This window comes from Neofelis nebulosa, chromosome 6 (genome assembly GCF_028018385.1).
Source record: "Neofelis nebulosa isolate mNeoNeb1 chromosome 6, mNeoNeb1.pri, whole genome shotgun sequence".
NCBI lineage: Eukaryota > Metazoa > Chordata > Mammalia > Carnivora > Felidae > Neofelis > Neofelis nebulosa.
This window is the reverse complement of record NC_080787.1, coordinates 91,091,838-91,103,798: the sequence shown is the minus strand read 5'-3', so window position 1 is coordinate 91,103,798 and position 11,961 is coordinate 91,091,838. Positions and strand designations below refer to the sequence as shown.

Genomic DNA, 11,961 nt, shown 5'->3' with positions numbered 1-11,961 from the left:
TTTCATTTAATTCAAAATATTTTTTTCATTTTCTTAGTGATTTCTTCTTTGACCCATGGGTTTATTAGAAGTGTGTTACTTAATGTCCAAATATTGAGAGATTTATTGTAGATATCCTTCTGTTATTTGTTTCTAGGTTAATTCCATTGTGGTCAGACAATATACTTTGTATGATTTCAATCTTTTAAAGTTGATGACATTTGATTTCTTGCAAAGAATATGGTCTACCTTAGTCAATGTTCTGTGTGCATTTGTAAAGTGTGTATTCTGCTATTGTTAGGTTGAGTCACCTATAAATCTATCAATTAGGTCAAGTTGGTTGGTGGTACTATTCAAGTCTATACTAATCTATTTGTTCTACCAATTAGAGAGAGAGAAGTGTTCAAGTCTGCAATTATTGATTTGGGTATTTCTTCTCTAAGTAATAATATTTTTCCCTTTCCATATATTAAAGCTCTGTTACACATTTAGTATTGTTATGTCTTTTTGATATAAAATTTACCCCTTTTTGTCAGATTCGCTCTCTCTCTCTCTCTTCTGCCTGGACTCTAGTCTAGGAGCCTGAACTTTATAGCTTACATGCTTGCCCTCTGTTTTTAGGTTGGCTGCAGCCATTGAAAAACTCCAGTTGGGACATTGAAGTGTGGAGGGAAAGTGGTTTGGGTACTTAATCCTTCTAGCTCCTCCCTCTTGGGTTAGAGGTTGGTCGTAGCTATGTTCCTCAGGTAGGTGGCTGTCTCCTACTGCAGTATGTCTCCCACAGCAGTACATCTCCTTGGGCTCTAGTAATCACTCTGTCCCCAAATCTCTTAGGCTTAAGGATGATAATGACTCTGATGAGTTCTGGATGCTTCACCATTAGTTTTTTGTTTTCCAATAACCCTGTCCATATCTTTAAAAATGGCCCTTTGATTAAACTATCTTTAATTACCTCTCTTGAGTATGCTGTTAATTTGTCAGGGATTCCTACTGATATGCATTACAGTACTAGCTTAAATTATTTACAAAGAAGTTATTTGGTTCTTCTCATTCTACTCACTGGTTCAACCAAGTTGATCACTCTTCAGATGCTTGAAAAAGGAAAAAGGAATCTATCTGCATGTTTTGATTAGAGGAAGAAATAATTATCTGTTGACCCAATTCTCCTAAACACAGTGCCAGGTCCCAATATTCTCATAACTAGGCACTATTTCCTAGGGATTATTGTAGATGACACTATGTGTCATGCTAGAACTCCACACGAACCATAAAAAAAGCTGCAGCGGTACCCAACAAAGCATCAAGTCGCAGGGCACATCATCTGTACATAATAGACATAACACCCATCACAGTATCCCTAGGTTGCAGTCAGAATAGAGGTCATGTTGTGTTTTTCTCCTTACCTCATCCCATTTCTTAGAAAATGTGCATTATTTGGTTTGAACAGAGGAGTTATGACAGGTTCCCTGTGTAGGAATTAAACACAGGACAAACTATTCTGGAGCAATGGGCAATGGGGAACACTCAAAATTATAAGACGAATGAATGAGCAATTCTCCTGTTTTTCTTGAATTTGAAGTGACTGACATGCCTAAAAGTGTTATCTCTGATTTAGACTGGAAAGTCTTCTTAGTAGATTTTAAAGAATACTTTCAAAAGATAAAAATGCTGCACATGGGCTATACCTTTACAAAAGCGACCAGGTTTAAGCGACTTAAACATGTCCAGATGTATTGCACATAAGGAGAGCAACAGTTGTATACCGAAAGCAAGGGACATCTGACCTATTCAGTGCTTCCATACACTGGACTAGCTTATTTTTGCACTTGCCTTGCACACAAAACATTAACAATAGGCATCCTCGATCTCAACAAAGGACTTGCGGGCACCAGCGCGGCAAGAAGTGATTATGGAGCCGCTCTGGGTGTGAATGAGACACCCGCTTCGGGCTCACTTGAGCAATACTCCTTACTTGGGTCCTGCCCGAAGAAAACCCAGCTGTCCCTAGGCCTTGCTCACCTCAACCTCGGTACCAGTTTCGTTGCCCGGTGAGGCCCCACCTTCCAGCCAAAGGAACCAATTAAAGCTACAAGCACACACTCACTAAAAAAACAAAAAGCAGCTCGCCGTACTTAGTCCTTGGCAGACAGACTCTCGCGAGAACTCGCGGAGAGCCGGCGGGTCCTACGTAGACGTCACGAGCCGACCTCCGGGGCGGACTGCGCCGTGGCCCCGCCCTTCCTGAGCGCGCGTCCGCCGTGGCGGGAATTTCGCCTGTTTCTGATTTAGAGCCCACCGACGCCGCGGTTGTAGACTGGACAGCTGGGGCGGATCTCCGGGACCGAAAGTGTGAGCCGGTACGCAGTGCACTGGACGAGGGGCGCCCCGGTGCGCAGGACACCTGCTTCCCTCGATCTGTGCCCGGCCCGCGCTGGCGGAACTTGCCTCCCGGCGGGGAGAACTAAACTTTGGCGTCGGGCGGTCCTGATCCTCACCCCCCCCCCCACCCCCCCACGGAGAGTGCAAGGGAGCTTTTCCACTTCACTGATGGGAAACTGGTTCAGTGCTGTTTGGTAACGTAGCGGGCTGCGCAGGACCCGGCGGGGTCGGGAGTTTAAGCTGGATCTGTCTTGCAAACATTTCTTTTCTCGCTGTTCGGGCTGCAGAGTCGAACCTAGAGAGCAGATATGAAGTTCCTGCCACAGCCAGTCGGGGGTGCATTCTACCTAAATAGAAACAGCCTTTCTATCGGGGTGTCGGTGTGGGGAGAGTTGAGGAATTGGCTTCTCGGGCTTTTTTCTTTGTGCTTGGGGGGGACGTTTTGAGAACTTTCGGAGGTCACTCCCAATCTCTTGGCCCCATCTCCTGGAATCTTATCACAATTTCTTTGGAGTCCTGAATGATTATGAATCCCAAACATTTCAGGACAGGAAGTACATAATGGATAACTGTTCCGCCGCGTCGATGTTCCTGACCGACAGCTTGGAACTGGAGCTGGGCACAGACTGGTGCAAACCCCCATGTTTTTCCTGTGGTTTTGACACCCGAGGAGGAGGAAGTCATTTTTCTGGAGAGTCCTACCTTTCTAGCGGATCCCTTAAGCGGTGGGTAAAAAAATCGGAGACTTTATCTTTCCCTTATCAGATTTTTCAGCAGTGTGTGAGGAATGTTCCTTAATTATGATTTCAGTCCATTAAACTTCGATGTTCAAGCAGCGTTTTTATAAAACGTTTTTGTATATCACATGGTTTCAGGCTGTCAGTTCTGTTGTCGGTTTCCTGGTTGGAGCATACCTAAAAGATTTTGCGATATTAGGAAGAAATTCTGGCTACCTATGTTTTCTTATTTTCCTGCTACCTCAGCTTTTGGGTAGGAAGCTGGCTATTAATTTCCCTTTTGCTTAAAGTGAATTCCGAACTAGCTGGGTTTTTTGAAATGGTATAACCCTCTAAAACATGAAATAATATTGTGGAGCTTCACAGTAATTCTTAAGTTAGACATGCACATTTTTTTGTTGTCTTTGCCTCAGTTCTAATTCTGTGTATCTGTACACAGAAGTCTTATAGACTTATTTTTGTTTTAACTTTTGAAGAAATTATGCCAGATTGTGTAAGTTCACAAGAATGCTGTTGTTCAAAGTTCTTGCCTTGGGCAGATGTACACAAATTGCAGTAAAACTGCACTTACTGAAATATTTTGGGAGTACCTGCGGAAGCAGTTTCAGTCAGAAAGGAAACCATTTTTGTTGATTTTATAGTTGTTCCTTGTTTGAGACCGTAAAAGAGATTACTAAGTTTGATTATGCTCCAGACATGGCTTAGAGTAACTTTCAACTGTTTTAAAAATTAAATGTCCCCTCAAAGGATGAAATTCTTCAACTTAAGATCACAGGCAAAAGTATGTTCCTTAGACTTCTTTTTGGGATTTTTCCCTGAGTTACATTGCTCTTTGTTATACTTTTTTTTTTTTTTTAAATCACTGTAATTTGACTGAATCTTTCATACAGTCTAAATGTAGTATTCCTGACTAGGTAAGGTATCAGGTATCAAGGCATATCATGACCTTGACATTATTGTCCACATGTCATGTACAATATGCATTAATATAATGACAAAAAAAGGTATGCCATAGTATGGGATTTAGCATACTTTTTATGAGATTAAATCATAGTTTTCCTTTCAGGTTAATTTTGAATCTTGACCCTTTACCAACTAATTTTGAAGAAGATACAGTGGAAATATTTGGCATTCAGTGGGTTACAGAAACAGCATTAGTGAATTCATCTAGAATGCTCTTCCATTTATTCAGGTATGTTTTGGGGTTTTTTTTTGTTTTTTTTTTTTAACTGCTTTTGAGCGTAGATGCTATTCAGTTTTGTAAGTTACTTTGCTGGGTGGTTGTTAATGTCAGTATTACAAAAGCACCTGTAGAGTTGTTCATGTTCTTGATTATCAGTACAACAATCAAGTAGTGATGTTTGATGGAGGAATGATTTGCATGAGTTTTGTCTTTTGTTTTAGTGAGTCTTTATTATTTTTCAGACTTTTTATTCTTCTATATTTGACATCAGGTATTGAAGACAAATGTTTAAGTCTTTGAACTATATTATATTTTGGAAGCAAACTGAAATACTACTTTTGTTGCTGAATCGTCATAATGTTTCATTGAGTTTTAGAGAATGAATTCCGACTTTGTCCAAATAGATCTTTCAGACTGTAATATGATTAATTTGGACAACATTAAAAATTTTAACAATTTTCGAACATATGCAAATGTAGAATCACTACCATAATGAACCTTCACGTATCCTCCCTGAGTAGCAATAAACATCAGGGTTTTATTGCATTTCCTGCATCTATTCCTTTCCCTCCTTTTTTTGGTTTAAGTATTTTTAGCAGAATCCAGGCATCATGTTATCTCACTCTTAAATATTTCAATAAGCATTTCCTGGGGCACCTGGGAGGTTTAGTCTGTTAAGCGTTCGAATCAGGTCATGATCTTAGAATTTGTGAGTTTGAGCCCCGCATTGGGCACTGCACTGACTGCTCAGAGCCTCCTTGGGATTCCCTCTCACTCCCTCTCTCTGTCCCTCCCCTGTTCACACACATGCTGTCTCTCGAAATAAATAAATAAACATTAAAAAAAAAAAAAAAAAGCAGCTAGGAAGAATGACAGGAGATTAGTATCAAAGAATTCAGCGGGGACATCTATATATCTTTCCTTGATAACTCTAAATTATTCTGTTCCTTTTCTGAACTGTTGTAGAACTGTCTGATACAATTTAACATTTCATTATATAACTGTTAACCTAGGATTTTTATATAAGTTTCATTAACTTTTAAGGATACACAGTATCTCATTGATAGTGAAATCTATGGTATTTATAATTACATATACATATATATAGCTTTTAATAGATATTTTTTGGAAGGCCAGACAAAGGCATGTTCTATCTTTTCATAGTCTTCACTATCTGAATAAACATTCACAAAGTATTTTAAACATCATCCATAAATGAGAGGCTATGCAGCACTAAGGCTATGTAGTAATAGATTTGGAAACATTATGCCTTTAACTGTTACATGCTTTAAACTGTGAGGAAATTAACTCTCACCTTCAATTTTTTAAAATTAGGCAACAGCTATACAACTTGGAAACCTTATTACAGGCCAGCTGTGATTTTGGTAAGTTTTAAGTATGTTTAATGGCAAAAAGGAATGGTACTCCCATTACAGTGAATTGCACATCTGTCTATGATGCATTATTGGGATATCATAATAATACAGAGGAAGAACTATTAGATTAGAGGTTCAGGATAGTGTTTGGTGTTCAGAAAAAATATGACACTTAAATTTTGTTGTAGCTGAGATTTATAGTATTTTTCCATATTTGTGATAAAATTGATTTAAGACTAAACAGTTCTGAAGTGAATTAGCAACTTGCTTTGAGGGTGGGGAGTGGGATGGAGAGCTTATAAGAGAAATCAGCAGACTTCATGCTGTTTTCTTTCTGTTTGTTTTTGACCTTAATGGATTACTGATTTGGAGGGTTCAGTATAGTAAAGGGAGTGAAGAGAATTGAAGGGCAGTATGGTTTAATGCAGGCTAGCTGCTTCTCCTTTTTGTCAGTTTTGGTACAGTGTAGTCATTAGAATCGTGGCACTGTGGTCAGCCCAGGTTCCAATCCTAGTTAACTGTTGGTCTCACACCAGGTACTAGTTCCAGGTACTAGTTCCCACCTCATTGAGTTCTTGTGAGGATTAAATGATATCCCGGATGTGAAGTGCTTAGGCTAACATCTGTTGTTAGTGATGCCCACCAACTAAAGATCACCTGGAACACACCTTTGGTCAATGAAGGGTTTAGTAGCTTACTGATCATGAGGAACAGTTGGGGCTTCTCAGAGAATAGGGAGGGGCTTGTGATAGGGTTTACACTCTATTGGCTGATTTGGAGTAGAGTTTAAGAGGGCTTGGACTTTATTTTGGATTGGATGCTGTTAAGCAGGGAGAGTGTCATCAATTAAATGTGATAATTTTTGTCTAGGAGATGGGACAAAGAAAGGCTAGAGAGGGTTCTAATTAGTAAAGAAGCGGGAGTCATGTTAGCTGCAAGAGGAGTTTGTTTTTGTATTTTGTTTTTCTGTGATTGCATAGTGCCTTGTTTCTGTATTCAGACATGATTACAGAGAGGTTTTGTTTTTGTCTTGTTTCACTGTAATCACAGAGTGGCCCTGTCTGATTATTGTTGATATTTTATGGAAACTTTAATTTCAGTAGGGAACTTCATGACCTAGTTGTTAGCTATCAGCTGTCAGGGCTGTTTTGTTTTGTTTTGTTTTCTCGGTATGTGCCCAGTAAATGTTGAGTATTTATCACCTGAGTCCCTGCTGCATGCCAGGTACTGTGTAAGGTGATAATGAATCAAAGTGGAAAAATATGCTGCTGAGGAGTTTGCAGTTGGTAGGACATACAGACACACGAGCATAGATAAGTGTGGTACATGGAAAAGTGTAGTAATAGTGGCCTGTATAAGCTGCTGTGGAGCCAGGGGCTTCATCTGTTAGTGTGCCTGTCACAGAGTGATGCCGGATCTTGGTCTACAAAGATGAGGAAGAAAATAGGTAGGCGAAAGTTGTGGGGACAGGAGGAGTTCCAGGTAGAGACAACTGTATAAACAAAATCACTGAGGTATGTTAAAACAAATTCAGGGAGTGGAAAGTGGTAATTATTTTTGGTGGGAATCAGAATGTATGATAGTGATGAATTTTGAAGGGATGAAATCACAAATGATGAATTGCTGCTTGTATGGCTTACAAAACTTTTTTTTGGTCACTGCCCACTGATCAGTTATTTAAACTATAGTAACACTTATCTATTTTGTTTCAGGGAAGATATCAATTCTACACAGCAAAGCAGACAATATTAGGCAGCAGTGTGTGACATTTCTTCATTATGTTAAAGTTTTCATCTTTAGGTAGGATATCAAAAGAGTATCTTGATCACCGCATGAATTTCTGAGTTCAGGTTCATCCAGACTCTGGTTATTTATGTATGTAATTGTTTTTTAGGTACCTGAAAGTACAGAATGCTGAGAGTCATGTTCCTGTCCATCCCTATGAGACTTTGGAGGCACAGTTTCCCTCTGTGTTGGTTGATGAGCTTCATGGATTACTCTTATATGTTGGACATCTATCTGAACTTCCCAATATTAATCTAGGAGCATTTGTAAATCAAAACCAGATTAAGGTTTGACTTGTTTTATTTAATTTTTAAATCATCAGTTTTTTCTTCACACAAAGAGTATTCATTCAAGAATGAGGGAAATTAGTCAAGAGTGCAGCCCAGACTCCCTAAGTTGAAATTCTGGCTCCTCTTTTTAATTATGTGCCATTGGGCATGTAACACCTCTCGACTCAGTCTCCCCATTGTATAACTGATAAAGCTTCCTAGAGTTATTTAGGACAATTAAGTACATTAAAATTAAAGTGCTTAGAATATAATATACACTAAATCGGTGATAGCTATTCTCAATTCCAATTTATAACGTGCAAATGTGTAAAAGTTTCAAAGCAAATAAAATAACCTCCATTTTTAAAAATTTGTATCATTTTTCCCATTGATAAAGGCTTGGGCAAACCCTAGTTTATATTACAGTAAGATTCAAGATCACCTTATACAAGTTACACTTTCAAAACTGTATCATAATGTCTGTTCTTTGAAACCTTCTGAAATAGGATTTACGATTGTTTTGATTGTGCCCTTTTTTTCTACCTGTGGTAATCATCCCTACTGAAGTTTGGGGTTTTTGTTTGTTTTTAAGCTTATTTATTTTGAGAGAGCGTGCACATGCATGCAGTGTGGATCCAGACTTGGGCTCGATCCCAACACAGTGAGATCATGACCTGAGCTGAACTCAACTGACTGAGCCACCTAGGCGCCCCTGAAGTTTGGTTTTTAAAAATTTGTACCTATAGCATGACCCAGTTTATAGATGTAATTAACAAATTCTTCATAGGAAAATGTGAGCTTATAAGAATGGCAAATTGTAATTCCCTATGGAATATTCCCTGAAATCTCAACTTCTTTCATTCTGTTTGACTCTACCAGTTTGAATAACATTATTTTTAGGAATGTAACTTTGCCAAAATGTAATGTACAAATAAATGTTTATATATTTCTATGAAATAGAACAATAACAAAAAAAATGCACTCTTCTTATCAGGGACCAATATATTTAATATTAAAAGTAAATAGAGTCCCAATTGAATTCCCAGGTTAATCTGTCTAATCTGTAGAAAGCAAATAGATAATTGCTTTTAATCATGTCACTTAATGAAAATTCATGGATAGATTATGGAAGGAGGGATATTTTTCCTTCATTTTGGCCTCTATAAATTGGACTGGTTTATATTTTCTGAATATTCATCAAGTGCATAAAATAAAAATAATTTATCTAGCAGCAGAAATAAAGACTGTGTCCAAAGAAAGGTTCTCAAGCTAAGTTTTGCCATTCATAGGCTTTTTAATTAGGCAAATGTGAAAAGAAAGGTTATTTGAAGATCAGAAGACTGAATTTTTAAAGCAGGGCAATGTAGTCTTCAACATGTAAACAAAAAATCGTACACTAAAGTACTTTTTGTTTTCTGAAACAACAACAAAAAAAATCTTACAAAGTAATATCTTTCATGACTGTGTTTTTTGGATTTTACCTATCTTATATATGAGAAGTGTTGATTTAATTGCTATTTTTGTTAAGCATCTGTCTTTTATTACTTTCTAGGAACTTTTTTATTAGAGATACTTTATTAGAAATGCGGGTATTACATATTATAGATATTTTCATCAGTTCACTTTTTATTTTCGACAATTAAGCTGCCTTGCTAGGTAGATGGTTGCAGTTTTGTATATAATTATATTTGTCAGGTTTTTCTTGTGTTTCATCTCTGTGCTGTTGTTAAAAATACACTTTTTTTTAACATTCATCTTTTTTTTTTAATTTTTTTTTTTTTTTTTAACATTTATTTATTTTTGAGACAGAGAGAGAGCATGAACAGGGGAGGGTCAGAGAAAGAGGGAGACACAGAATCTGAAACAGGCTCCAGGCTCTGAGCTGTCAGCACAGGGCCCGACGCGGGGCTCGAACCCACGGACCGCGAGATCATGACCTGAGCCAAAGTCGGACACTTAACCGACTGAGCCACCCAGGCGCCCCTAACATTCATCTTTTTAATTTATCTCTTTTTTAAAAATACACTGTGAGGTGGGAAATCTAACTTTAGTTTCTTGCAAATGAATAAGTTAATAAATGGTCTTTTATTGAATGGCCCATGCTTTCCCCACTGATTTAAGATACCAGGTTTATCTATTTCTCTTTTGCCTATTTTTTCTGTTTGTCTGTTTTTCTGTTTATTTATTATCTATTCCTGAGCCAATACTGTTTTATTAGTATAGCATTTTGTTTTGTTTGCATAGTTGATACGGCAAGTCCCTCTCTGTAATTCTTCTTTGTTCTCTTCCCCCTTTTTTTAAAGGTTTTATTTTTTTAAAGTTATCTCTACACCCAATGTGGGGCTTGAACTCACAACCCCAAGATCAAAAGTTTCAAGTTCTACCAACTGAGCCAGTCAGGTGCCCCTTCCTTGTTCTCTTAATAGAACATGTATATTGTATTTATTTTTAAGGTGATACCAAAGTGTTGGCTGGAGGGAGGTTATTGACAACCCTACTACAGCAGAGTAGTTAAGGGCACTGGCTTTTGTATCAGATAGAATTAGATTTGAATCTTAATGCATGAGTTGAAAGGTAAATTTCTTCACTGCTTTTAACTTCAGTTTCTTAATGAGCATCTCATTAGGGTCTGTATGATAGTCTAAAGTTCTGTTAAAATATTTTATAGGAAAGTCTAAAACAAGATGATGAAAATAAGTGGTTAAAAAATTATTTTACTGCCTTGCAGCTATAGTAAAATCAGAGATTGGTTGGAAGGGACCTTTAATATAAGTCTGTTAAGCAGCCCCAAGGTGAGTCTGTCCTAAAGTATCAGAAGAAAATATGCTTTCAAAGAACTCTAGTGAAAGAGTCCTCTAAAGAGCAAGACAGAGTTTTTCCCTGAGCTTTTGAGTAGTGGGTAGTTAATTGGTTCTTTATCCTTGTACTTACGGAGGAGTGTTGTGACATGCTATAAAATACCTAGTAAAGTACTACGAATTCTCAGTCACAGTTGATAATGTCATTCACAGCTTTTTCCACCATCATGGCATTTATTACATCTCCACTTAGATATCCATTGGCTGGTGCTAGAAATTCTTCACATGCTTGGTGAAAAATTGAGTAAGTTTATGAATTTCTAATTTATGTTCTTTTTTAAATCTAAGCCTTTATTTTTTTAAAAATTATAGGTGATTTTTTTTTTTTTTCATTTTAGTTAACATACAATGTAATATTGGTTTCAGGAGTTAAAATTACAGGTAATAAGTGCTTTCTGGGTTTTTTAAGTTTTTAAAATTTTAACTCAAATAGTAACCAAAGTAAAAAGTCAAAGTCTTATTCCTTTTTTCAAGAGAACAGTTTGGCCCATTTATCTTTCCATACTTACTCTCTGTTGGTATACATATATAGAAACTCATGGGTAGAATTTTTGTCTTTGTTTCTAACTAACCACAATTAGTATTGTCATAGTGTTTTGTATAATGTTTTATTTAATAGTTTTTAGAGATCTGTTCATGTTAGTACATATAGCTCTACTTTATTTATTTAAGGCCTATATGTTATGGCTCTGTCACAATTTATTTAGCCAAGTCTATTTAATATTTCAGTTATTTCTATTTTTTTGATACTACAAATGATATTTCACAGAAGATCCTTGTATATATATACATCTTTGAATACATGTACAAGTTATTCTGTAGAATAGATTGTTAGAATTAGAGTGGCACATTCAGCTTTTTCTTTTTTTTTAAGTTTGTTTATTTATTTTGAGAGAGAGAGTGGGAGAGGTGCAGAGGGAGAGATTCCCAAGCAGGCTGTGCACCATCAGCACAGAGCTCAATGTGGAGCTTGATCCCATGAACCGTGAGATCATGACCTGAGCCAAAATCAAGAGTCGAACACTTAACTGTGTGAGCCACCTAGGCGCCCTCGCCTTCAGCTTTAATATTGAAAACGCTCAGTTGCCATAGTTTTCCCCAATTTATGTACACTAATGATGAGCATGCCTTTGCCTCACACTTTTGTCAGTAGTGGATATTATCAGTTATTTTTATTTTTTGCCAACTAATACATGAAAAATACTGAATCTGTTTTGCGATTTTCTGAGTACCAGTGAAGTTGAACATCTTTACATAATTTTATTGCTTTTTTTTTTATATTTTCTTCATTATTGTCTTTTGTTAATGTTTCTTTTTTAAAAAATTAGTAAGAGCTTATCTATATCATGGATAATACTTTTTTACTTCATATATTGACTGTTTATTTCTTGGTCT

At 37.1% G+C, this 11,961-nt stretch overlaps 1 protein-coding gene across 4 annotated transcripts in view; it reads left to right on the top strand.

Moving 5' to 3' along the window:
• The first annotated feature begins 2,205 nt into the window (after nt 1–2,205).
• MMS22L (MMS22 like, DNA repair protein) overlaps nt 2,206–11,961 on the top strand; it is a 133,879-nt gene continuing 124,123 nt past the window's right edge. Inside the window, exons 1-7 of one of the 4 annotated variants that reach the window (XM_058734774.1) lie at nt 2,206–2,336; nt 2,910–3,083; nt 4,162–4,287; nt 5,614–5,663; nt 7,367–7,454; nt 7,549–7,726; nt 10,720–10,810. In XM_058734774.1, coding sequence (XP_058590757.1) covers nt 2,920–3,083; nt 4,162–4,287; nt 5,614–5,663; nt 7,367–7,454; nt 7,549–7,726; nt 10,720–10,810 — 697 coding nt within the window. In that variant the 5' untranslated portion in view covers nt 2,206–2,336; nt 2,910–2,919. The other 3 variants (XM_058734772.1, XM_058734773.1, XM_058734775.1) reach the window with 3 other exon arrangements.